General features: G+C 46.4%; 5 protein-coding genes across 5 annotated transcripts in view; 3 read left to right on the top strand and 2 right to left on the bottom strand.

The window, feature by feature from the left end:
* Positions 1-586: 586 nt before the first annotated feature.
* LOC111082489 (serine/threonine-protein kinase svkA) lies at positions 587-2,967 on the top strand. Its single transcript, XM_022378712.2, has one exon. The coding sequence runs from the start codon at positions 719-721 to the stop codon at positions 2,660-2,662; it is 1,944 nt and encodes a 647-aa protein (XP_022234404.1). The 5' UTR covers positions 587-718; the 3' UTR covers positions 2,663-2,967.
* A 305-nt stretch (positions 2,968-3,272) lies between these two features.
* On the top strand, positions 3,273-6,972 carry LOC111082290. The gene is made up of 2 exons (XM_022378481.2): positions 3,273-3,483; positions 3,546-6,972. The coding sequence occupies exons 1-2, from the start codon at positions 3,403-3,405 to the stop codon at positions 6,591-6,593; spliced, it is 3,129 nt and encodes a 1,042-aa protein (XP_022234173.2). The 5' UTR covers positions 3,273-3,402; the 3' UTR covers positions 6,594-6,972.
* Positions 6,973-7,329: 357 nt separating this feature from the next.
* On the bottom strand, positions 7,330-9,221 carry LOC121405544 (filamin-A-like; the record flags this gene model as incomplete). Its single annotated transcript, XM_041596432.1, has 2 exons — positions 7,330-7,613; positions 7,679-9,221. Coding segments are annotated over 2 exons (1,728 nt in total), but the record flags the coding sequence as incomplete, so codon positions are not given.
* A 290-nt stretch (positions 9,222-9,511) lies between these two features.
* On the top strand, positions 9,512-13,031 carry LOC121403833. Its single transcript, XM_041591741.1, has 2 exons — positions 9,512-9,719; positions 9,782-13,031. The coding sequence occupies exons 1-2, from the start codon at positions 9,639-9,641 to the stop codon at positions 12,827-12,829; spliced, it is 3,129 nt and encodes a 1,042-aa protein (XP_041447675.1). The 5' UTR covers positions 9,512-9,638; the 3' UTR covers positions 12,830-13,031.
* A 228-nt stretch (positions 13,032-13,259) lies between these two features.
* Positions 13,260-27,625, bottom strand: part of LOC111081864 (filamin-A) — a 30,015-nt gene continuing 15,649 nt past the window's right edge. Inside the window, 7 exon segments of the mRNA XM_022378054.2 lie at positions 13,260-13,837; positions 13,903-15,934; positions 15,999-16,168; positions 16,237-16,377; positions 23,669-23,759; positions 24,109-24,189; positions 27,460-27,595. Coding sequence (XP_022233746.2) covers positions 13,653-13,837; positions 13,903-15,934; positions 15,999-16,168; positions 16,237-16,377; positions 23,669-23,759; positions 24,109-24,189; positions 27,460-27,595 — 2,836 coding nt within the window. The 3' untranslated portion in view covers positions 13,260-13,652.

Below are 27,625 nucleotides of genomic sequence, written 5' to 3' on the forward strand. Positions count from 1 at the left end.
ACTTTTCAAAATGACCGCCAAACTCTATTAAGCGCACAAAAAATACCGAAATTGTTCGCTTTCCGTATGATACATTTGATTTGTATGGGAAAAATTTCAGCAACATGGGGAAATGAATTACAGCATTGTTCTGCAACTTTTGCACGGAATGAGCAATATATGTCAATATAATAAAAATGCAATATTTATGTTGCATAGGAGCTTGGAACAACATATTTAACATCAATTAAAGGAAATAAGGTATACAATGGTCCATACGCATAGAAGAACTTTGGTTGACCAGCAACACTGACGTCACATTCCGGTACACAGAATGATTTATGCTTTGGCCGTTATTGTTTGAACCTTATTATGTAAAATCCAATGAGAAAAAGTTCAGAAAACTAGCCAATCTTATACAAAATTTATTGATGAATCGGATAAAACTATTTTTGTAGGGCTAAATGGGCAAACTGGCTAGTAATATTAAACTGAATATCAATATCGAGGAATATCAACACATCTGGTAGTGTCCGTCAGTATATTTACGGTATATTTTAACAGTGACAAGGTATATTCCGGTATATTTCTGGGGGTCAGGCGGTATATTTTATCGTTAGCTCCGCGGTCACACTATATAGAAAATCTTGGATTAAAACGAAAAAAATTTATTAGTCAAGCAAACGATAGAAATTCGCCGTTACAAGGTCCACTAAAGGCGACCACAGCAAGCGCAACCATGTCCTGGACAGAGAAAGTCGACCCGGAGCTAATTTTCACGAAACAGGAGCGCATAGGCAAGGGTTCGTTCGGTGAGGTTTTCAAAGGCATCGACAATCGCACCCAGCAGGTGGTGGCCATAAAGATAATCGATTTGGAGGAGGCCGAGGATGAGATCGACGACATCCAGCAGGAGATAATGGTGTTGTCGCAGTGCGACTCGCCGTACGTGACCAAGTACTATGGGTCGTTTTTGAAGGGCACCAAGCTGTGGATCATCATGGAGTATCTGGGTGGCGGCTCGGCCTTGGATCTGATGAAGGCTGGCTCCTTCGAGGAGATGCACATCGGGATCATACTGAGGGAGGTCCTCAAGGGTCTCGACTACTTGCACTCGGAGAGAAAGCTGCATCGAGATATCAAGGCAGCCAATGTTCTATTGAGCGAGCAGGGGGACGTAAAGCTGGCTGATTTCGGAGTGGCTGGCCAGCTGACAAACACCACCTCGAAGAGGAACACCTTCGTGGGCACGCCCTTCTGGATGGCCCCGGAGGTGATTAAGCAATCGCAGTACGATTCGAAGGCCGACATCTGGTCGCTTGGAATCACTGCGATTGAGCTGGCCAAAGGCGAACCGCCCAACTCTGAGCTGCATCCGATGCGCGTCCTCTTCCTCATACCCAAGAACAATCCGCCCCAGCTGACTGGCAACTACACCAAGTCGTTCAAGGACTTTGTCGAGGCCTGCCTCAACAAGGACCCGGAGAACCGGCCCACGGCCAAGGAGCTGCTCAAGTATCCGTTCATCAAGAAGGCCAAGAAGAACGCCTACCTGATCGATCTGATTGACCGCTTCAAGAAGTGGAAGGTCTCCAAGGGCGACGAGAGCGAGACGGAGTCCGAGAACTCCGACTCGGACTCGGATGCCAAGCAAAGCGGCAGCAGCCAGGACGAGCCCTGGATCATGACAGTCAAGGGGCTGCACATCAACAGTGCCCCGCGAGCGGGCGTCAACAGCTTCCAGCTGCAGGAGCACGAGCTGACAATGCAGAAGCTGATGCAGACCACACAATCCCCGGCCGGCGGGAATTCCGTCTCGTCTGTGTCCGTCATCTCTACATCCAACTCCAACGAAGCGTCCGCGTCCACGGCGTCTGCCCTGGCGCCCCAGGCGAACCACAACCATAGCCACAGCCACAACAACAATAACAATAACTTGAGCAACAAACATGCCACGACCACGACTATGCTTAATGCTCCGCCTCCGAGCTCGGCCGGAGTGACGGCATCGGGTGTGACCAATTCCTCATCGGCGAACGAACTAATCCAGAAGCGGTCCAGCTCCAAGCCAGAGTTACGTCAGTCCCGTTCAGCGGCTCCGTTGGATCAGGTGGAGGAGCGTCGTGCCTCTCTGGGACTGCCAATGGCTGCTGCGGAGCAGCAGCACCACCATCAGCAGCAGCAGCTCCACCACCAACAGCAGCAGCACCACCACCAACAGCAGCAACAGCACCTCCAACAGCAGCAACAACTACAACTACAACAGCAGCAGCAGCGTCGCAGCAGCCAACGTGAATCATTCCATGCAACAAACGCCAGCAGCGGCAGCAGCAGCAGCAACAGCAACAACATCAACGACGACCATCCCTCTTCCAATCATGTGAAACAGCCGCCAACGGGCCAGCGCATAATCCACACGAACAGTGCCTGTTTGAACAACTTCCTCTTCCCCGTACTGAGCGACATCCAGAGGAAGTACTCTGGCGGCAGCGGCAGCACCAGCAAGAACATGGGCGTCGGCAGCGACATTGGCGACCTCAAGTCGGTGTTCGAGCTGGCCGAACGGTCCAGCCCGGGAGTGAGTGATCTGTTCATGAAGGAGCTTATCCATATGCTCGTGCCGGGCTACTCGGAGACGCGCATTAACAATATCATGGACCGCGCCATACGCAATCGCAAGTAGGGCCGTCCAACGGCCAACCAATTCCAAACAACCAACCTATATATATATATAAAATTATTAACACAACCCGACACGAACAGAAAAACAAAAGACGAGAAGCGAAGAAAACAAAAAGGGAAACACCAGAAATAGACATGTATTGTATTCCGACATTTAGTGGCCAATGGAGCAGCAGCAGGACATATGTATATGTATTTCAATTGAACAGTTATTTAAGCATACAATATGTATTCGTTTGTTTATCTGCAATATTAATCTAATGTAAAACATATATAACTTCAAAATAAAAACGACAGAAAATATCATTTCAAGCTCCCGCCACTTTACACTTGATGTGTCTGGCAGCACACTCGGGCCAATTTGAATTTCCATTTAAGAGATGCCAGACTTGCGAGAGTACTCGATTTTTTTGTATCGAATAGGCGACTTTTTGGTATAATTCTGAGTGTCAGGCGGTATATTCTAGCGATTAGTCCGTTTTTGTTTTGTTTTGAAAGTAAAGAGCTACAAGGAGCCCTTACAAACAATATTATTTTCCGTGGTTTAACAAAGGGTGCTCAACTTTTTTAATAGAGGGGTGTTAAGTGCGTTTCCCTGGTTTTTTTGTGGTATTTAAATGGTATTTATTTTTGGTCACACTGATGGCCATTTTGCTTTATTTCGCATCTTCTTGATTTTCGGTTTGTGGCGCGTTTTTTGTTCATTAAATAAGGAATTAGCAGAACGCTGCACATGCAAACATGTCGCACGCCCTATTGGACGAGGAAACATTGGAGGCACTGGTCTACGAGCGCTCCAAAAGCTGGTCCAGCATGATGAAGGTGAGGCTCTCTTTTGCTTTGCAGCGAAATGGCGCTCCGAATGCTAAGCGATTTCTTTGTAGCACTGCGGGGAAGCAGGCGATGGCAATGAGGTTGACTTGGGGGACATTGAGAAACTGTACAAGGGCGAGGAAAGAGATCCGGATGTGCAGGAGGATGAGGAGGCGGCCGAGGATGAACTGCTGGAAACGGACCTGGGCATGGGGAACGTAAATGCAACGGCAGCCATGAGCAAGGCGGAGCTGACGATGATTTTGTGCGCAGGCGAGAACAAAGAGAAAACGGCCGAAATGGAGGAGATTCTGAATCAAACGATGCCCATTGTTCAGGAGCACAAGCGCAAGTGGAAGGCGGCTGGGCTGGATCAAATACTGGACACCTTCGATGCGCAAAAGATTGAACAGCATGTGGGCCAATGGATGCGCCGCAACAACAGTGTCTATCTGGAGGAGAGTTCCCAGAGGTACGATTGCAGTCATGAACGTTCCCATTCCGATCCCAGCGACAACGAGTCGCTGCACTCCATCGACACGGCCCGCTATATAATGCAGAGTCGCAAACGCAGCACACCCATCCCCAAGATGACCAACATGACCACCATCAAGATGTATCGCACCCATTCGCGCAAGCGCGACGAACTGCGTGCCAAGTACGCCTACGACGACGAACAGGAGCACCGCCATCACATGCAGGCTTTGCTGCATCGCCGCCGCGAAAGGGAGCGGAAGCTTGCCTATCTCACCAGCAGTCCCAGGCACTACTCCTACAGGAGCAGCAGCCACCACAGCCATCACACGCGACTCAAGCATCTGCGTAAGCGTCGCGCCGATTCATCGCTGTTTGGGTCGCCGTCAAGCGAGGACGAGGATGCCACATTAAGTGGGTGCGACTGCAGATCGTGCCTAAAACGTGTGCTGACCAGAAGCGCATATGAATGCTGTTCATATCGCGGCCAGCGCGAATATCATCACCAAGCTGCATCATCACGGTCCATGCACCGCGTGCGACGTCCACAAAGCTTCCAGGAGGAGCTGGACCTGCGTCCACGTCTAATGGAGAACGAGTGCAGCTGCTGCAACAGCGACCGGCTGTGCGCGGACGTGGTGCACATTGCCAACAGCTCGACGGAGGAATGGGTTGTGGAGAACTGCAATAGTCCCGTGCCCACCGGGACGCCTACCAAGTGCAGCAATCGTCTAACCTGCATCAAGAAACATTTCACGCTGCGGAAAACACCACAGACTGTTCGCTCCAAGTGCCGAGACCGTGTCATGGGTTCAGCCCCGCATAGATTGATTCGGAAGGCAACTTCCGCTGCAGCATTATATATCCCAAGGCGTGAGGGGACTCGTCTAGTGATAAGAAATTTAATTGACAGCGACACTTCCGATGAAGACGCACGCAAGGAGCGCAGGAAACCATTGAGTGGCGCCGAAGGAAGGGAGCCACACACTCCAGCGATCTCATCTGTGGAAAAGGCATCCAAAAAGAAAGCCAAGCCAATGAATTTGCCTCCAATCAGCGAAGTCGTGGCCAAGAAAACAAATTCCGAAGACGAAATGGCTGCCCACGAACTTCAGGCGGTGCCAGAGGATGATTCTTCAGATGAAAACGAACTCCGAGGTAGAAGCCGATTAATGAGTTTCTCGGAGGTAAAACAGAAAAAGGTGGCCAAAACTAGGAAAGCGGTCAAACCAAAGTCTTCTGTGGAAAAGGCGCCAAAGAAGAAAACTATGTTGTCCGGCAAGTCAAAGAGTTTGCCTCCAATCAGCGAAGACGTGGCCAAGACAAAAGATTCCTCAAGTTTGCCTAAAATCCTCGACGACGATGGAGCCAAGCCTGTGAGGGGAGTGACGCCAGAAGTTGGCAGGATCAAGAGCGTTACTTCCGAAGATGAAAAAAGTTTAATGGAACCAAAAAAGATGGGGCCAGCCAAAGAAATACCGAAAGCCAGTGTCGCCAAGAATAAGCCTTGCCTTGCGCCAACAATTCCCACCACCGATGGAGATTTCTTCAATTCTCAGAACATCGTAAGAACAGAATCACCCGTAGAGATCTCCACACCTGTCGCGCCCAAGGAGAAGCGATTGACACCCAGATCATCCGCCAAGAAGAAAATCAATTCAAATTGTGCTTCAAGTTTGGCTCAAATCACCGAAGAAGTGGATCATTCGCCAGATTCCCAATGCACACCCAATGGACAGGCGGCAAAGATGCTAGTGGTAAAACTAAAAAGATGCACCGTGCCAAAGAACGCCGAAGCAGCCAGTTCCAGCAGTTCTGATGGAGATGAATGGCCTCTGAGTACGTCCAGAATCAAGAGAATTCGCCAGAATACGACGACATTAAATGACACGGATGAGGAGATGGGCCGTGACCTGGCCTTGTCAAAGGAAACATATAGAAAGGAGCAGTTGAAGGGCCGACCAGACCAGAGGTCCAAGCCGGACCCACAATCGACAGCGCAGCAGCAGTCTCCATCGCAGTCGCTCTTCCACAATAACAGCGTGGCCTGCAACTCCACCGCCCTGGCCAATGATACGGCCTGTACTCGGGTCCTACCCAACAAGCAAAAAGTTAAAAGGCGCTCTGCCGTGAGCAGTTCGGAGCAGGAAACGAAACCCGACACAATTATCATACTCGATTCATCAACGGAGACCGTGCCAGACGAGGAATCAAACAAAGCGGGCGGTGAGGCCGACTGCACTGTGGTGACATCCACAACCAGCTACGAGGCAAAGGAGGAAAAACCGCCGCCATTTAAATTTACCAAGAGGGGCATCCTGCTGCACAGCAGCAGCACCTCAGTCGGATCGGTCAACTTTACGCTCAACGAGCAGGATCTTGGGCGTATCATTGGAGAGCGGCGTGCCAGAAAGTATCTCAAGTACCACATTGGCAGTCGAAGCTTCGACGGCCGCCACTCGGTCTATTATCGCCCCACTCCCAAGCTGGCGGCCGCTCTGAGTGCCAGCCCAGACTCTGCCCACACTCTGGTGCACGAGCTACATACCTCCAGTTCGTCTAGTTCCAGCGAAGAGGACATCTTCGAGCACATCCAGCGTTATGGGGAAGTGTACAGCGTTCTGGGCAATCCCAAAGAGGATTGATTCGCCAGCTTTAAATATAAATACATGTATGTAACTTTAAGTTTAACCCTTTCGATTTAAACAATTGTTCTTTAGTTATGTTATATTATATTCTTGTGTTTTGGGGGTGTTTTCAAAACATCCGTTGCGTGAGAGAGAGCGAGAGAAGAGAAAAAGAAAGTTTTGAAATTATTTTGTAGATTTTGTTTGATTTATTTCACGTAAATTACAATGTCGATAGGTGATAATAAAAAACATAATACGTCATAATAATCATAATAATCCGTCATAAATGTGTTCTTAAGTATTAAATAATTGTTTAAGAGATTTATTCGCATTGCAATAGTAGTCGTACTGTACTTCTTGTGTGCCCAAAAATATATATATGTATATGTCGAAATATCCATTGCTTTTTTTGTTTGCATTTATTTGCGAGTAGCTTTATCAAATCAATCTGTTCGTATTGAGCTTTGCTTAGTGTCAATGTATTCACAAGAAAACATAAACGAATCAAATAAAATTTAAGTTGAAAAATGGCGCGTCGCGTTTACCTTCTCGAGTCGAAAAACAAAAAAAAAAACCAGAAGCTTCTTCCATGTATATACAAATAACAAAAAACTTACCTAATATAAGTAGCGCGATAAAGCAAGAAGTTAAAATTAAACAAAAAGAGAATTATGATGAAAACAAGAGAGGGAGAGAGAGGAGAGATAAAATTGAAAACAGACACACGAATTTTGACCCTGGAACATGGGGATGCGGTACATAATGAAGCGTACTCGTACTCGTACTCATACGACGGGGGAGGAGAGGCATATATCCTACTTTACGATACATATATGCCGCCTGGCTAGATCTAGACATCAATCTGGAATGGGGAGCCGGGTATATGCTCCTCGCCCCATTTGATCAGCAGCACATACTGTCCGCGATCGCGCACCAGATACTGCACATTGTAGTTGTTGTGGCCAGCATGCTTGACATGGAACTCCTCGCAGGGTCCCTTCGGTCCGTACATGCCCACATACAAGATGTTGTTGCCTAAACAGAGGAATAATGTACAGAGGTTAGTGCTAGTACAGAATGCCTGATGATAATGCACTTACCCGCATCGGTGGCACAGATGCTGAACTGATTCTGCTTGCCAATGTAGGCCCTGTTCAGGCCCATGCCCTTGGGAACCACCTTGCTGGCATCGGACTTGAAGGCGGGCAGATGAACGCCGGTGTTCTTGCCACCCTTGGCCGACTTCTGCACCGTTTCGAGGATGACGGACGACGTTTCCTGAGCACCCTCATCGGCCAGCTTCTCGCCAACGGCGTCCACCTTGAAGGGAGATCCCACAATATGCACATTGTTGTATTTGACCGTGATGTAGTGCTCGCCAGGCAGCAGGGGAGTGTAGCGGACTTTGTAGCCCTCCTCAACCTCTGTGCAGTCCATGGCCACCTTGGAGGGGCCATTGATGGAGACGGCTAGCGTGCCAACGCCGGCATTGCAGGTGTTGATAATGAAGTCGGCCTTGTGTCCAGTCTTGACCTCTTGCAGGCCAGTGCCGGTGGCATGGAGAGCGGCTGGGTCGGCCACATTCTTGCCGACCTTGATTCTGAAGGGCGAGTCGGGTATGTGGACGCAATTGAACTTGACGTGGATGACATGGATTCCGTTCTCGCGTGGATAGAAGCGCACCGAGGTCATCTCGCCGTCGATCGACTGGATGAAGCAATCGTCGTCGGTGCCCGATGGGGCCACAATTCTGGCATCCAGATCGCCCTTGGCACCGTTCTTGCGCACCATAAACTGGTAGGGGGCATCCGCCTGGATGTTGCCCTGCGGGAACTGCTGCACCTCCAGCTTGTGGGCATCACCCGCATCCGGAGAGACGTACACCTTGAAGGGTGAGTCGGGTATGTGGCGATCGTTGAACTTGAGCCCCACGCGGTACTCTCCCGGCTCCGTCACCTTGTACGAGACATCGCAGCTGCCGTCCTTGCGATCCTTGAACTCGATATCTGCCTTGCTGGGACCCTCCACGGAGATGGCCAGCGAGCCACCGCCCGCCTCACGGGTCCACACATTGAACTCGGCTGCCTCCCCGACGACGCCGCGCTCGAGGCCGGAGCCTCCGGCCTTGACCAAATGGCTGCCCGAGTCGCGCAGGGGACCGACAGTGAACTGGAAGGGAGAGCCGGGTATGTGCATCTCGGAGTAGCGCACCGAAACGGTGTGCACGCCCAGCTCCTTTGGCACAAAGTGCACAGAGTAGAGGCCGTCCTCGATCTCCTGGATCTCGGCATCCTCGGTGACGTTGCTGGGCGAGGTGACGCAGGCGGCCAGATCGAACGAGGTGATGCCGGGCATCTTGAACGTCAGCTTGCACTGGCTGCCGATCTCCGTGATGGGCACGGCGTCGCGCTCGCGCTGGATCTTCTCGCGCTTGCGGTTGCTGCCCTCGCCGGCCACCTTGACGGTGAAGGGTGATCCCTCCACGTGATGATCGGCGAACTTTAGGTTGACAATATAGTAGCCCGGCTCGGTGGGCTTGTACGAGATGTTGAGCGTGCCATCGTCCTTGTCCGTGCACTGGATCTCGGCCTTGCTGGGACCCTCGATCGAGTCGGAGAGACCGCCGAAGCCGGCGTTGCCACTTTACACTTGATGTGTCTGGCAGCACACTCGGGCCAATTTGAATTTCCATTTAAGAGATGCCAGACTTGCGAGAGTACTCGATTTTTTTGTATCGAATAGGCGACTTTTTGGTATAATTCTGAGTGTCAGGCGGTATATTCTAGCGATTAGTCCGTTTTTGTTTTGTTTTGAAAGTAAAGAGCTACAAGGAGCCCTTACAAACAGTATTATTTTCCGTGGTTTAACAAAGGGTGCTCAACTTTTTTAATAGAGGGGTGTTAAGTGCGTTTCCCTGGTTTTTTTGTGGTATTTAAATGGTATTTATTTTTGGTCACACTGATGGCCATTTTGCTTTATTTCGCATCTTCTTGATTTTCGGTTTGTGGCGCGTTTTTTGTTCATTAAATAAGGAATTAGCAGAACGCTGCACATGCAAACATGTCGCACGCCCTATTGGACGAGGAAACATTGGAGGCTCTGGTCTACGAGCGCTCCAAAAGCTGGTCCAGCATGATGAAGGTGAGGCTCTCTTTTGCTTTGCAGCGAAATGGCGCTCCGAATGCTAAGCGATTTCTTTGTAGCACTGCGGGGAAGCAGGCGATGGCAATGAGGTTGACTTGGGGGACATTGAGAAACTGTACAAGGGCGAGGAAAGAGATCCGGATGTGCAGGAGGATGAGGAGGCGGCCGAGGATGAACTGCTGGAAACGGACCTGGGCATGGGGAACGTAAATGCAACGGCAGCCATGAGCAAGGCGGAGCTGACGATGATTTTGTGCGCAGGCGAGAACAAAGAGAAAACGGCCGAAATGGAGGAGATTCTGAATCAAACGATGCCCATTGTTCAGGAGCACAAGCGCAAGTGGAAGGCGGCTGGGCTGGATCAAATACTGGACACCTTCGATGCGCAAAAGATTGAACAGCATGTGGGCCAATGGATGCGCCGCAACAACAGTGTCTATCTGGAGGAGAGTTCCCAGAGGTACGATTGCAGTCATGAACGTTCCCATTCCGATCCCAGCGACAACGAGTCGCTGCACTCCATCGACACGGCCCGCTATATAATGCAGAGTCGCAAACGCAGCACACCCATCCCCAAGATGACCAACATGACCACCATCAAGATGTATCGCACCCATTCGCGCAAGCGCGACGAACTGCGTGCCAAGTACGCCTACGACGACGAACAGGAGCACCGCCATCACATGCAGGCTTTGCTGCATCGCCGCCGCGAAAGGGAGCGGAAGCTTGCCTATCTCACCAGCAGTCCCAGGCACTACTCCTACAGCAGCAGCAGCCACCACAGCCATCACACGCGGCTCAAGCATCTGCGTAAGCGTCGCGCCGATTCATCGCTGTTTGGGTCGCCGTCAAGCGAGGACGAGGATGCCACATTAAGTGGGTGCGACTGCAGATCGTGCCTAAAACGTGTGCTGACCAGAAGCGCATATGAATGCTGTTCATATCGCGGCCAGCGCGAATATCATCACCAAGCTGCATCATCACGGTCCATGCACCGCGTGCGACGTCCACAAAGCTTCCAGGAGGAGCTGGACCTGCGTCCACGTCTAATGGAGAACGAGTGCAGCTGCTGCAACAGCGACCGGCTGTGCGCGGACGTGGTGCACATTGCCAACAGCTCGACGGAGGAATGGGTTGTGGAGAACTGCAATAGTCCCGTGCCCACCGGGACGCCTACCAAGTGCAGCAATCGTCTAACCTGCATCAAGAAACATTTCACGCTGCGGAAAACACCACAGACCGTTCGCTCCAAGTGCCGAGACCGTGTCATGGGTTCAGCCCCGCATAGATTGATTCGGAAGGCAACTTCCGCTGCAGCATTATATACTCCAAGGCGTGAGGGGACTCGTCTAGTGATAAGAAATTTAATTGACAGCGACACTTCCGATGAAGACGCACGCAAGGAGCGCAGGAAACCATTGAGTGGCGCCGAAAGAAGGGAGCCACACACTCCAGCGATCTCATCTGTGGAAAACGCATCCAAAAAGAAAGCCAAGCCAATGAATTTGCCTCCAATCAGCAAAGTCGTGGCCAAGAAAACAAATTCCGAAGACGAAATGGCTGCCCACGAACTTCAGGCGGTGCCAGAGGATGATTCTTCAGATGAAAACGAACTCCGAGGTAGAAGCCGATTAATGAGTTTCTCGGAGGTAAAACAGAAAAAGGTGGCCAAAACTAGGAAAGCGGTCAAACCAAAGTCTTCTGTGGAAAAGGCGCCAAAGAAGAAAACTATGTTGTCCGGCAAGTCAAAGAGTTTGCCTCCAATCAGCGAAGACGTGGCCAAGACAAAAGATTCCTCAAGTTTGCCTAAAATCCTCGACGACGATGGAGCCAAGCCTGTGAGGGGAGTGACGCTAGAAGTTGGCAGGATCAAGAGCGTTACTTCCGAAGATGAAAAAAGTTTAATGGAACCAAAAAAGATGGGGCCAGCCAAAGAAATACCGAAAGCCAGTGTCGCCAAGAATAAGCCTTGCCTTGCGCCAACAATTCCCACCACCGATGGAGATTTCTTCAATTCTCAGAACATCGTAAAAACAGAATCACCCGTAGAGATCTCCACACCTGTCGCGCCCAAGGAGAAGCGATTGACACCCAGATCATCCGCCAAGAAGAAAATCAATTCGAATTGTCCTTCAAGTTTGGCTCAAATCACCGAAGAAGTGGATCATTCGCCAGATTCCCAATGCACACCCAATGGACAGGCGGCAAAGATGCCAGTGTTAAAACTGAAACGATGCACCGTGCCAAAGAATGCCGAAGCAGCCAGTTCCAGCAGCTCTGATGGAGATGAATGGCCTCTGAGTACGTCCAGAATGAAGAGAGTTGGCCAGAATACGACGACATTAAATGACACGGATGAGGAGATGGGCCGTGCCCTGGCCTTGTCAAAGGAGACATATAGAAAGGAGCAGTTGAAGCGCCGACCAGACCAGAGGTCCAAGCCGGACCCACAATCGACAGCGCAGCAGCAGTCTCCATCGCAGTCGCTCTTCCACAATAACAGCGTGGCCTGCAACTCCACCGCCCTGGCCAATGATACGGCCTGTACTCGGGTCCTACCCAACAAGCAGAGAGTGAAAAGGCGCTCTGCCGTGAGCAGTTCGGAGCAGGAAACGAAACCCGACACAATTATCATACTCGATTCATCAACGGAGACCGTGCCAGACGAGGAATCAAACAAAGCGGGCGGTGAGGCCGACTGCACTGTGGTGACATCCACAACTAGCTGTGAGGCAAAGGAGGAAAAAGCGCCGCCATTTAAATTTACCAAGAGGGGCATCTTGCTGCACAGCAGCAGCACCTCAGTCGGATCGGGCAACTTTACGCTCAACGAGCAGGATCTTGGGCGGATCATTGGAGAGCGGCGTGCCAGAAAGTATCTCAAGTACCACATTGGCAGTCGAAGCTTCGACGGCCGCCACTCGGTCTATTATCGCCCCACTCCCAAGCTGGCGGCCGCTCTGAGTGCCAGCCCGGACTCTGCCCACACTCTGGTGCACGAGCTACATACCTCCAGTTCGTCTAGTTCCAGCGAAGAGGACATCTTCGAGCACATCCAGCGTTATGGGGAAGTGTACAGCGTTCTGGGCAATCCCAAAGAGGATTGATTCGCCAGTTATAAATATAAACACATGTATGTAACTTTAAGTTTAACCCTTTCGACTTAAACAATTGTTCTTTAGTTGTTATATTATATTCTTGTGTTTTCAAAACATCCGTTGAGTGAGAGAGAGCGAGAGAAGAGAAAAAGAAAGTTTTAAAATTATTTTGTAGATTTTGTTTGATTTATTTCACGTAAATTACAATGTCGATAGGTGATAATAAAAAACATAATACGTCATAATAATCATAATAATCCATCATAAATGTGTTCTTAAGTATTAAATAATTGTTTAAGAGATTTATTCGCATTGCAATAGTAGTCGTACTGTACTTCTTGTGTGCCCAAAAAATATATATGTATCTGTCGAAATATCCATTGCTTTTTTCGTTTGCATTTATTTGCGATTAGCTTTATCAAATCAATCTGTACGTATTGAGCTTTGCTTAGTGTCAATGTATTCACAAGAAAACATAAACGAATCAAATAAAATTTAAGTTGAAAAATGGCGCGTCGCGTTTACCTTCTCGAGTCGAAAAACAAAAAAAAAAACCAGAAGCTTCTTCCATGTATATACAAATAACAAAAAACTTACCTAATATAAGTAGCGCGATAAAGCAAGAAGTTCAAATTAAACAAAAAGAGAATTATGATGAAAACAAGAGAGGGAGAGAGAGGAGAGAGATAAAATTGAAAACAGACACACGAATTTTGACCCTGGAACATGGGGATGCGGTACATAATAAAGCGTACTCGTACTCGTACTCATACGACGGGGGAGGAGAGGCATATATCCTACTTTACGATACATATATGCCGCCTGGCTAGATCTAGACATCAATCTGGAATGGGGAGCCGGGTATATGCTCCTCGCCCCATTTGATGAGCAGCACATACTGTCCGCGATCGCGCACCAGATACTGCACATTGTAGTTGTTGTGGCCAGCATGCTTGACATGGAACTCCTCGCAGGGTCCCTTCGGTCCGTACATGCCCACATACAAGATGTTGTTGCCTAAACAGAGGAATAATGTACAGAGGTTAGTGCTAGTACAGAATGCCTGATGATAATGCACTTACCCGCATCGGTGGCACAGATGCTGAACTGATTCTGCTTGCCAATGTAGGCCCTGTTCAGGCCCATGCCCTTGGGAACCACCTTGCTGGCATCGGACTTGAAGGCGGGCAGATGAACGCCGGTGTTCTTGCCACCCTTGGCCGACTTCTGCACCGTTTCGAGGATGACGGACGACGTTTCCTGAGCACCCTCATCGGCCAGCTTCTCGCCAACGGCGTCCACCTTGAAGGGAGATCCCACAATATGCACATTGTTGTATTTGACCGTGATGTAGTGCTCGCCAGGCAGCAGGGGAGTGTAGCGGACTTTGTAGCCCTCCTCGACCTCTGTGCAGTCCATGGCCACCTTGGAGGGGCCATCGATGGAGACGGCTAGCGTGCCAACGCCGGCATTGCAGGTGTTGATAATGAAGTCGGCCTTGTGTCCAGTCTTGACCTCTTGCAGGCCAGTGCCGGTGGCATGGACAGCGGCTGGGTCGGCCACATTCTTGCCGACCTTGATTCTGAAGGGGGAGTCGGGTATGTGGACGCCATTGAACTTGACGTGGATGGCATGGATTCCGTTCTCGCGTGGATAGAAGCGTACCGAGGTCATCTCGCCGTCGATCGCCTGGATGAAGCAATCGTCGTCGGTGCCCGATGGGGCCACAATTCTGGCATCCAGATCGCCCTTGGCACCGTTCTTGCGCACCATAAACTGGTAGGGGGCATCCGCCTGGATGTTTCCCTGCGGGAACTGCTGCACCTCCAGCTTGTGGGCATCACCCGCATCCGGAGAGACGTACACCTTGAAGGGTGAGTCGGGTATGTGGCGATCGTTGAACTTGAGCCCCACGCGGTACTCTCCCGGCTCCGTCACCTTGTACGAGACATCGCAGCTGCCGTCCTTGCGATCCTTGAACTCGATATCTGCCTTGCTGGGACCCTCCACGGAGATGGCCAGCGAACCACCGCCCGCCTCACGAGTCCACACATTGAACTCGGCTGCCTCCCCGACGACGCCGCGCTCGAGGCCGGAGCCTCCGGCCTTGACCAAATGGCTGCCCGAGTCGCGCAGGGGACCGACAGTGAACTGGAAGGGAGAGCCGGGTATGTGCATCTCGGAGTAGCGCACCGAGACGGTGTGCACACCCAGCTCCTTGGGCACAAAGTGCACAGAGTAAAGGCCGTCCTCGATCTCCTGGATCTCGGCATCCTCGGTGACGTTGCTGGGCGAGGTGACGCAGGCGGCCAGATCGAACGAGGTGATGCCGGGCATCTTGAACGTCAGCTTGCACTGGCTGCCGATCTCCGTGATGGGCACGGCGTCGCGCTCGCGCTGGATCTTCTCGCGCTTGCGGTTGCTGCCCTCGCCGGCCACCTTGACGGTGAAGGGTGATCCCTCCACGTGATGATCGGCGAACTTTAGGTTGACAATATAGTAGCCCGGCTCGGTGGGCTTGTACGAGATGTTGAGCGTGCCATCGTCCTTGTCCGTGCACTGGATCTCGGCCTTGCTGGGACCCTCGATCGAGACGGAGAGACCGCCGAAGCCGGCATTGCGTGTGTCCACCGAGAAGATGTTGTCCGCGTGCGTTTGGCCCTCCTTGAGTCCGGGTCCGCTCACCTTCACCTTCTTGGCGTCGCCCACCTCGCGCTCGCAGACGGTCACCTTGAAGGGGGAGTTGCTGATGTGCTTGCCCAGGCGCTTCACCGAGACCAGATGCTCGCCGGTCTCGCGGGGTGTGAACGAAATGCCAATGTTTCCGGTGGGCATGCGCTTGAGGAAGCACGGCTCCTCCAGGCCACTGGGCGCCTGGATGGAGGCGTTCAGGGCGCGTAGATCATCGTCGGTGATGTCGCCGGGCATGGTCACTTCCGAGCAAGAGCCCACCGAGATCTGGTTGCGCTTGCGACCCTCGCCAGTGATCTTGGCAAAGTAGGGCGATCCCTTGATGTGCCTGTCGCCGAAGCGCACCGACACCTGGTACTCGCCGGGCGCCGTGGGCAGGTACTGCACCGATACAGTGCCGTCTTTGTTGTCATGATAGTTGATCTGTAAGTAGAGAATCCAACCGATATAGAGGCACACACGGAATCCACAATGTTCGCGCACTTACGACTGCCTTGCTGGGTCCCTCGACGGCCATGGTCAGGCCACCGGCGCTGGCTCCCTTGGTCGAGATGGTGAAATTGGCTGGCTCGCCAGTGATGCCGTGGGTCAGGCCGGGTCCGTAGGCCGTCACATAGCCAGAGGTGATCGAGTCGACGTGGAATTTGAAGGGAGAACCTGCAGAATCAGACACCAAACAAGATCTATGAGTAAATCACTTTTCACTGATTCACTGATTCACTTACCTTGGACGGGTTCGCCATTGTATTTGACGACCAGCTCGTGGGAGCCCTCTTCGCGGGGGTCGTACTTCACCGAGACGGTACCATCACGGTTGTCCTGGATAACGGGTTTGTCTACCTTACCGCTTGGCATTCTGACTTCAGCTGCAAGTAGAAGGAAGAGAAGGCCGCACACGATCAGCAATTGCTCTCTGGAAAAGTACAGTACACCCCCACCACCCAGGAACTATGGGCCACACCCATCCCATCCATACACACTCTATTGGGAAACGCAAAATGATGTCACCAAAAAAAAAAAAAGAGAGGATAGTATTTTTCTTTGCAGTTAGTATTCGGCGTGGGCGAGTTGTGGCCCGACAAGTTGGAAGAAATCATAATTTCGTTTTTATGTTCTAATTTGCGTGCCATTTTTTATTCCACAGAATCTATTTTTGGTCTCCACATACAGAGCACAGCACACAGAACACAGATTTAAAGATCGAAGATGTCGCACGGCAAAGTAAATTAATTGCAGCAAATGTTTCTGCCATCCACACAGATTCCATAGATTTCAAAAGTTTCGCGAACAGGATCGCATAACTTTTGCGCTCACTAATAAGTTCTTTCGTGTATTTATTTCGAATATATTTCATTAATTTACACATACTTTAGCGCACACAAATACGACTATATGCGATCACGTTGTGCTTAATGGTTTTTTTTTGGGGCGGATGACTGAGTTATCCTTTTGCGAATATCCTTGGTAGTTTTTTGGGGGCACGCCGTGTAAAAAATTCACTTCTCAACTGAACGAATGCTTTGCATCGACTGAGGGGCCAGTAATCTTGTGGCTTTCCAAAGAAATTTCCCACAACGCCTACAATTGCTTTTATACTTTCCCACGCCGTCCGTCAGGAGCGCACGCAGAACGACAACAACATCGAAGCGACCATCGTTCCCGAATCTCTTTGAGGTCAAATATAGGACGAACACTTTATGTTTTCTATTGGTTCTCTACTATATACAGATGTACATAGATGGGCTATACATACATAGGTACATATCCTCTTCCCTCTTCCTATATACCTATGTATGCCACATAAAAAATGCATAAAGTTCTGCTATTTATATATTCAATATCTGTCCTCCATATGCTGGACAAACTCAATGGAGCACGTGCCTAAAATTATATTTATATTCGGATCTTTTTTATAATATCTCGGGACGCGTATTTATAGGAGTATGCAGCAGAAAATATGTATTCATATACCCAAACACCAGCATTGCCATGACTATTTTCGTCAGTCAAAATATTCGTCTCTTATATACAACAATGTGGGGGGAAGATTGGGGATCATTAGTTTCAGATGTTGACAAGAAATTCACACAATTCCCATGGAGGGGTAAACAAAATAAATGAGGATGGCATAGAAGCAGTTGAATCATCACAAACTGCTGCTCCTTGGAATGCTCTGTATCTATATATTGTCAAGTAATTTATGCCGAAAGTATTGAAATTTTTAGTTAATTATAGCCAGGGATGTCATATGCTTGGCAGTCCATAAGATCATTAGCATGAATTTGAGATTTATTAAATTTCAAAAATATGTTGTCAAAATCATCATAAATATGTACGTTCCAAGCAGTTGATAAGCCTTCCCATTTTCGTATAAATTAAATGGCACTGATCTGATCCATCCAGAATTAATGACTAGCCGCCGCCCCACACATGCCACATGACGAGCAATGCCGAGTCCAAACAAAACAAAAGGCGGCAGTAAACAGAGATAAATCAGAGCAGCGTGTCGCGTGCCCAGTCCAATGTTTAGGCCAAGACACTTTTCAAAATAAACTAATCGGCTAGGCAAGCAAGCAAAAACCCCGAAGACAATGGGGGGCCTGCCAGCAGAGAATTCGGTAATGAAAGATGGCTAAATGTATAGCCAGCTTATGCGCTGACAAAAGGCAGGCACACTCGGCAGTATTCAATTTGATGAACTCGAAAGCATTTATGCTTATATAACTTACATTATTAGAGGATGATCTTACAGCTTCTGAAGCCCAAGAATGTATCGGCTAATGAACCCTTTCTAGAAACCCATTATTCACTTCATAAACGAACCAACAGCCGCTTTCAGCTGTTCAATTTTTTTGATTTTAATGACATGTAAAATTCTAAAAAGCAATTCGAAAAAATGTTCAAATAGAATTCTTGCAAATTAACGATAAAATATTGTGTCGAGTGCGTGCATTTGATGGAAAACAGAGGGAAGAGAACTCTTTATAAAAAATGCGCAAGAAATTGAACGAATTAAAAAGTGGCTGCCAAGAAAAAACTATGTCCACAGATGTGTATGTATATATCCCAGAGCCCTCTTCAAAAAACAAAAATATGATTATTTATGTTTGAACATTTGCTGCTGTCCGTCGGTCTACGATCCGACCCCACCGCTCCACCCCCTCTGGCCAATATCACCTGCCAGCACCGCCCATTGAAGCATGAGAAACGACTGGGACTGCGAAGAAGGAGACGCAGACGGTGGACGCGGGGGGCAGGCATCTTTGGCATCTAATGGACGCTGGCAATACAAATGAAAGATTTAATGACTCTCAGGCTGCCGCCTGGGCATGCGAAGGGTCTGCGGGAAGTGGTTACTCGCACAAGTGTGATTCTCGATATCTCAACGCAACTTTGCCATTTGCAAAAAAGCAACAAAATAATTTATACACTAGTCAACAGAGAAGCGGGCAGAAGAAATTCATCGCCCAATAAATCCGTTGAATATAGGTATTCTCTACGAAATCCTCTCCAAATGCGAGCATCTGTAAGCCTTTCAGTAAGCAGTGTTCCGCGGGCTTCTTAGTAAGAAATGGGAATAAATACAAATTATGAAGCAGAGTATCCCCCATATTCAGATGGTCTTTGAGTTAATACAACCTTGCTAATGTTTAGAGAGCTGAACTAAGTACCTAATTATACGGCTATAAAAGCAATTGGCAGATAAAGTCCTTTGCATGCAACAGAAGACCCTTTCCCTTTGTGATATACCTTCAAAGTTTAGTGAGTAAAAATGTATTTTTTGTCTCTTAATGAGACACAATAAACCCTTCGTAATTTTACTAGGTATATCCCTTGTTGTACAGTGTGTATGGCTATCATGGTGGCGCATACGAGTAGAATGAAACCATTGAGAAATCGCATGTGCGAGAGCCAAACGAATTTTACGCTTTGTTGCAGATTTTGATAATAAATCATAGAAAATAATTTGCAGACAAATGGCTTGGATTGCCTTGGGCTTGGGGCCTAGAAGAGGATCCACACACACTCGGGGGACTTTTGGGTAATAATTCAAAATTCTTAGCACTGGCAAACGGAGACAGCGCTCTGTGTGGTGAGTGGTGTGTGGGGCCTGCCTGGCGCTTGACCGGGTAGGACAGCACTTGATTTCAATTGAATTGAAAATATGAATGCGAATTTGGTGTCAGTTTTGTCATTAACACAAATGAAACATTCTTTGGGCTTTAGTCAGGAGGATTGCATTGCCTGGTGGCTGCCAGTGTGACATTTTGGCATTACGGACGTCATTTCGTTTGGCAAACTATCAAGAACTATCAACGGGGGTCTTGCGCTCCCACTGAGATGCTTCCAGAGTGCGCCACAGATTTCATTGAGATTGAAGCTCTCTACATTGACGGCATTGCTACTAAATTATTGTTGTCTTTTTGCGTGGATTTACCTTGATGTGTTATAATTGAAAACGATGATTTGAAATTCAATGGCATAAAATCACAACCATTTATTCCCTGATTCTGCGGTATGATCGTCTCATTGAAGTACACGTGTGTCCGTTCCGGGTGATCGCTCTCGGAGACGGTCACTTTGTAGTATTGTGGTCGGAAGAAGTATGAGTGATCTGCCCAGGTGGCTAGCGGCGCTGCTGCTTTCTCCGTCAACCAACTGAAGTGCATTTTTCCGTAATTCGATTAATTTGTTTTAGAGTTTCAATTGGAAAAAAACACAATCGACAATTGATAATCGATAATCGTTAATCGCACGCACGTTCGATGTTTGATATTGAAATAAAGACACTTAAAATTTAGAACAATTTAATTTAACAACGAAAGAACTGCTTGTTTTACTCTGGTCCAGGCAGGTCTGAGCTGCAGCAAGGATATGCCACAAAACTCAAAAAAAGGAATGAATAAATTTGGCGGCACAGTGGTGCTCAAAACACTAGCACTCCTGGCACTCTGTGCCACGCATGTCCTTGCTGACCAGAATCCAAAACCCACACCAGAGGACACTCAAAATGGCAATTGCAAATGGAACAGATCGGCGACCGGACACTCACACTAAAAATTGGTTATATAATTGCTTCTTGGCAATTATTGTAAAATCTTAATGGCTCTGTAGATGTAAATGTCTTTTAGTTGAATGTCCTGCACTGGCCGGGAGTGAGAGTAAGAGGGAGAGAGAGAGAGGAAAGTCCTTAACCGGTAGTAATCGATTGCAATGCACTTGAATTTTTAATGTTTTGAATTTTTGCTTAATTATTGTATGTATTTGTGTATGTTATTTGGTTGCGAACGTTTTATTTTGTTAATTGCCAGCGACGGTTTCTAGGTCCACGCGTCTCCACGTCCCGATTTCGAGTGAGCATCGACAGTTCCAAATCGAAATTAAGGCCAAAATATAAAATCACATCGGCTCCTACCACAAAGATGCGTCTGCTGCTGTGGGCCAGAAGCAGCGCAGCAGCAGCAGAAACAGCAGCAGCAGCATCACACACACGCTCTCAGATACAGTGGTGGATTTTCGAAAGTATGGCCGCCATCATATTATCTGCTATACGGCTAGCCAAGCCAATGAACGGCATATGAAAGATAAAAAGATAGAAAATTGGAAATATTTGCTGTGTGGACCTCCCTGCCCCGCATGAGTGAGTGTGTGTGTGAGTGTGTATATAATTTCTATATACTCGGAATAACATAAGCTGCATCATATTGGTATTGGTATTGAGATTCAAACAGTTGCCATTTCAAATTTTCGAAAACGAAAGGTGCAAATTGGACTTCGGGTCAAAAGCATACGAGTATTACACACAGATTGAGATTTTGAGATTCTTTGTCGGGCATTGAGATTGAGATTCCATGTGTGTGTGTGTGTGTGGAAATATCGTCAGGGCAGTCAAATTTATTACTTATTGCAGCAAAAATGACAGAGAATTTATTAATATTTTACCATTAAAGAGACGGGGAAATGTTTAAAAATAAAACGAACAAACATATACATAATTCTATATTTTATTTTATTGGCGTGGAATCACAGATTCGACCATAAAACCGATACAACACAAATACAGTATTTGCGCTGGTATGCCAAAAATGTGTTAATCATTTCGCTGCTTCATACATACATGCTACGATGTATGTATCTGTATTATGTCATTTTAATCGATGTCCCCAGAGTTGCTAGGTTGGAAAATATTGTATCCAACACGCTTTTTTCCCCCCTAAGAGGTACATACTTATGTAATGGTTTATGGCAATTGGAAATCAATTTGCTGCCATTGAGATTGTGATTCGTGTGCTCCAATGGATGCGACACTACACTGTCAAGCAATTTTCGAAAATCAATCGAATTCTGTCATCTGGGATCTTTTCTATGAATCACACAAATCGAACGACTGATGACAAATCCAAATGTACATGAGAAAATGCAAATATTTAAGTGCCAAGCCAAAGCATTTGTACAAATTATTCAAGTTCTTTAAACTCAAAGAGAACATTTCTTAAACATTAATGCCGATGATGGCCCTCTTATAAAAAGAGCTAGGCGACTCAAGGTACCTTGAGGAAGGACTTAGGACCTCAGCATTACTATAGATGGTATAGATTTAAGGATGACATCCAAACTTATAGGATAATTCACATGTGCAATATTAATACGAAATAAATTCTATAAGAAATCATCGCTAAATTGTACAGAAGTAGAAAAAAAAAATTTAAAAATCTCAAATCTCGTACTAGTTTGAGAACCCCTTAATGAAAACTTTCTCTAGCATATCCCAATACACATTAATCCACCAACATATTGTTTTTTTTCTATAGCTGGCAATTATTATACAGTTATGTGTATAGTCTGTGCCCCTTTCATTTGACGGGCAATGAAAAATCAATGCAACAAATGCGCAACAAATCTATGTCGTTTGGCCAAAACGAATCATTTACAATAAACCATCTTCAAAGCAAATGGAGCGCGACATCGAACCAAAATCAAAACCAAAACCAAAGCCACCGCCGCAGCGCAGCAGCTCCTCCCACAACTATGCTGGGCGGACACTTGACTCAAATCCATTGAGAAGATCATGAATCCGAGTGCCTACCAAATGAAACGTGTCGCGTCTTCTGATCTTAATGATGATGTCTCGACCAGGCCAACAGGAGCCGAAAATGTTTCAATATTGCATGGAAGCGTGAAAAATCGAACAAATATCTGTGCTACTCAGTGCAGTGAATAAACTGCAGAAATCTGTTCATTGATTTGCAGCCAGAGAGTGAAAATCGCCATTAATCATTCTGAATATGTTCATTAAATTTGTGGCCGGACACTTTGCAACCCGTAAATCGCTCCTCCGCTCAGCCCAAACATGGCCGAATAAATTTAGGTAATTACCGGCCATATTCATGTTTAATACCCAATTATTGTTCACGAGCCACGGAGTGGCGGGCGGCCGCCAGTCAATGAACGCCACGGAATGGAAAACAAAAGAAAATCCTAACGAGAAATCAAGTGAAAGTATTGCCTGCACAAATTGCAGCCAAAATATGAGAGAGAGAGACCCCCCAAAATGTCGCCACAGGCGCATTGTCTAATTAAGTTGTCGCCTGTCAACGTTTAGCCTGATAACCCGTCAGTCAGTCGTCTATGGCCCCGTCATCTGTTCTGGCCTCTGTCTCTGTGTCTGTGTCTGTCCGGGGTGCGTTGCCACTTGTCTGTCCATTGTGTCTCATCCAAATGCGACGCCTCGCAAACGACATTTTGGTGAAAATTCATAGATATATTCTGGTATTTATGTATATTTCTATGTGTATATAATTCAGAGATTTACGACACCTGGGCTGGTCCCAAATATTTTGGTGTGACAATGGCCGTCCCCCTCACAATTCAGTCTGTTTTGGGTGAGCTACATTTTGCAATTATTAGAGATTATTGCGAGCAGACCGCTTTTAATGGCGCATAAAAGTTTTTTAGATTAAACAAATAAACTGCTTTACGAGTATATTCTAGTTTAATTAAATACGTCGCTGTGCACTGTTGCTTGTGCGCCTTTCACAAATGATTAACTTTTCTCACGATGTGATCTTATTCTTTTTTTTTTGTGGGTTTTATCTACACCCAAGTCTACAGTATTTTATGTGTTATGTTTAGGTAATAGGGGACGACTGTACGCACCTGTAACGTTGCCGCCTGTTGTGGGTAGTGGCAATTTCTCAAAGGCAACACTTCGGTAGGAGATCTCGGATTTTCCGTTTACAAGTTCGCTCTGCAAAGGAATAAAATTTTAATAATGAAATATGTTTCTAAATATTAAAAAACAAATGATTATTTCTTGAAATACTTTTCACCATTTCGTTGTGTGTTTAATATCAAAACTCGGGGTTTTCAGAAATATATTTTTCTCATACATTTTGGCTTTAATATAATACAATTTTTAAAAGGAATAGCCAATTCGGAGATTTTTAACAACACTTCGTAGAAAAATTATTCAAAAAGAAATTCTCTATTATTTTTCTGTTCGCTGTTTTGCTAAAAATTATTTTAATCAATCTTATTCGTGAGTGTTTTTTTTAAAATAATTTTTTAAAGTTAAAATTAAATTTATATGAATTTACCTGCGTTGTTTTCTGAACCACTTTGGTTGTGTGCTCCTCGATGTATTCGCTGTGCGAGTATTCCTCGATGCTTTCGACAGCCTGAGGTCAATGGAAATAAAATCGAAAATTAGGAAGGCCCAAAAGTGTTTCAATGGGGTGAGAATCCAGAACAAATAGAACAACACACACACTCAGCCGAACAGCCGAATGGCCAAAACTTGATTAGTTGGCACTCGGCTGGATCTGGGATCTGGGTTACTTGGCGGCCCATCATACTGGCATACTTTGCACTTGTGAAGAGATGTGAACAAATATTGAGGAACTACCGCATCTGGTCTGCTTATTATTAAGACTCGGGGGCACTGATTGATATAGAAAAACTTGAAAGTGTGAAACTATGGAACACAATACACTCCTGGCACTCACATTTGCACACAAACAGAAATGATTGGAGAGGAAGTGAAATTGATTGATGCGGACACGATTGTGCAAAAGAATTTCCACAATTGCAGCTGTTACATAAGCACTCAATAACGAATGCCAAATACATATGCACATACATATTTATATAAATATATGTATACGAGTGTTTGTATATCGAAATGATTTCGTGCCATGCTGGTCTGATTTTGGTATCCGTGGCCAAATCGGAAAAAGTCAAAGATACAAATCTCTATAAAATATTTGGGCTATTAATAAGAAGTACGCCAATGCACGGCCAATCAATAGACCAGCAAGGAAAAATCGCATCGAATCGCATCGCCAGCGGGCGGGCGACAGTTGTTTCCTTCAGCTGCGTATAGTATTTTTCCTCTACTCGCACGAGTACGTATGCGTATGTGGCACATTGATTGGCCAGGCCATGTGGAATATCCCTAGCCCCAATCAAAATTGAAATCTTTTGCACCGTTTTTCTGCACCTTCCAGTTGCCGCTGCGGAACGATCACGTCGACGACAAATACAGGACAATCTCTGACTAACAATCGGTGAGTGGTGCTAGCTGCTGCCACTACTAGTGGCACGTCTTGACTAGTGTCGTCTGCTTCTTGCCACGTCTTTATGGCAGCAGAAATCAGCACAATCCCACTTTGCGCCATTTTCATTATAAATTCGTTTTCTTATTTTAATTACTTGCGAATTTTGTGTGTTGGCTGGCCGCAGCAAAAATTCATTTTCATATGCACTCGCCGTGCAATACGGCGTATACGTGATTTTGTTGCAACCTGTGGAGAGAACAGAACAGCCACACACAGAACATGCTGAATCAGCATGGGTTGTCATCGTGGCATGGCGCCCCCTCCCTAAAACCATTTACATCCTCTTTGAACAACAGTGGCGTAGACGGATGCCAGTGTTTTTTGGGGGAATTTTCATCTACCAATTGTTGATGTTTTCCATTTCCGGGTATACCCTAAGCCTAAGCCTTTAGTCTTTTGAAACCTTTTGGGAGCTGAATTTTCAACGGAAAGAAATTGCAAATAATATTCATGTTGAATATCCTTTATGATGACACTTCCCTACGAGTCCAAGATTATTCCTTTCAAAATCAAATAATTTCATGGTAAATGTTCCCCCTCTTTGGCTGCGCGTGCGATAAATATATTTTTGTGTATATATATTAACGTATTTTATATATAATTCTGAATATAATTTCAAAATTCATCCATTAGAATGGACTCCCCTCATTTTGTTGTTGGCTGGGAGAGACCAAATGTCCGCGTGGAATTCATAATTTAATTATATTTTTTTTTTGTGGCCAAAACAACGTGTTAATTTATGTTCTATTTCTAATGTTTATAAAGAGCCAACGAAAAAAAAAAGCTTGTCTGCTTTCATTCAACTTTGATATGTCTTGAGAGAAGAAGTGCCATAAATAGCATTTGAGGTTTCTGTTTTTTCTGTGTACGCGTGTGCATCGGATCACGTAGATAATGAAGTTGCTGCTGTCAGAAATGGACGGCAGCAAAGGGTCCCTTAACAAAGTGAGAAATGTGGACACAATTAATTTTACAGCCGGCTAATTGTGCATATCTGTTAAACATAAATTTTGTGCGAAAACAACAGACAACTCAATTAATCTTGGGTTCAAAAATCGAGCACTCGACCACAGAAAATGTATTTCATTTTGGGCAATATGCCCGAAAGTGTCGGTCTCTGACTTTTTCAATCCCCAAACCCAATGATGTGCATTGTTGGTGGGCGCCTGCGGTTGTCAGGTCCCATGATTCTGGCTCTGTATTTATGTGGTTTCATTTCTCAACCTGTCAACATGAGCGACACGTGAATGGGACTCGCCATTCTACATACTTACAATCCCCGTTGCCACCCGCTGTTCATTCCCTCCCACGCTGAAAGATAATATTTTTTAAAGCAAGTGCAAAGTATATGCTGCAAGTAGGGGGTTAGGAAAATTGTTGTTAAATTAGCAATTATTCAAATATTAATTAATACGTTTTGGCAAAATTTGTATGTGCTGAAGCGAGTGGTTCTACGAGTATTCAATATTGGAGAATGGAACTGTTTTGTTTTTTAGTGTTTCTCGTGTTAAGTGCGTTCGAGTCAGTGTCCAACAATCAACAATTAAATACAATTATACAGACAATTAATCAATCGTACGAACACACACAAACAACTTACATAGACTAAGGGCTGGCTGGCTGACAAACAAAAGAAGCATTAAACAATTGAATTGAATAATTTGTTCATTAAATGCATAATATGTAAAACAAAGCGCAATTTGCAATTTAGCATAGCAGAAATAATTTTGAGAACGAAATAATTTTCATGCAATTAATTTTAGAATTTCTTGTCGAAAAGATTTTTTAGGTTTGAAATTGTTTTGTTTGAATTTTCCTTGTTTTTGTTTTTTTTTTATTTGTTGTTTTGTTGTCATGTTTTACAATGTTGCACTTAAATTGTATTCTTTGCTTTCCTCTTTTGCTGAGCGCCCGCTGCTCTCTTAATCGTATGTAAAAATTGTTTGCGTGTTTTCTCTGCTGCATTTAGGGAATTTTAACAAATATATAATAAGTATATCCAAACAATTTGCTTGGTGGATGTAGAGGGGGGGACGCACGAAACACAACACACAAAACAATGACGACTAGGGACAGGACAGACATTATGTATGTATACATTGATGATGTATCTAATAGATCTACACGTATGTATGTATGTATATGTGGACTAGAGAAACGTTTCGATATATATATGTAGATAAACCTTATAATAATTGCTAATTTTCAACAAATAATTCCCAGCTGTGACTAGATTTGGCTTTGGCTTTGGCTTTGGCTGTGTCTGGGTTTTAGAGTGTGATTATTTGTTGTTGTTGTTGTTGGTGTAAATGTTGATTCTGTTCAGGCTACCTTGATGGAGAAGCTGCCATTGGGTATGTCTTTGCCGCCAAACTTCACATTGATGTCGTAGTCCCCGGGATCGTTCAGGGCGTACAGAATATCGAATAAGCCATCCTTCTCGATCACATCAATGCCCACGATTTCGCTGTAGCAAAAATATTCAAGTACTTGAGCT

This window comes from Drosophila obscura, unplaced genomic scaffold (assembly GCF_018151105.1).
Source record: "Drosophila obscura isolate BZ-5 IFL unplaced genomic scaffold, ASM1815110v1 contig_150, whole genome shotgun sequence".
Lineage (NCBI taxonomy): Eukaryota > Metazoa > Arthropoda > Insecta > Diptera > Drosophilidae > Drosophila > Drosophila obscura.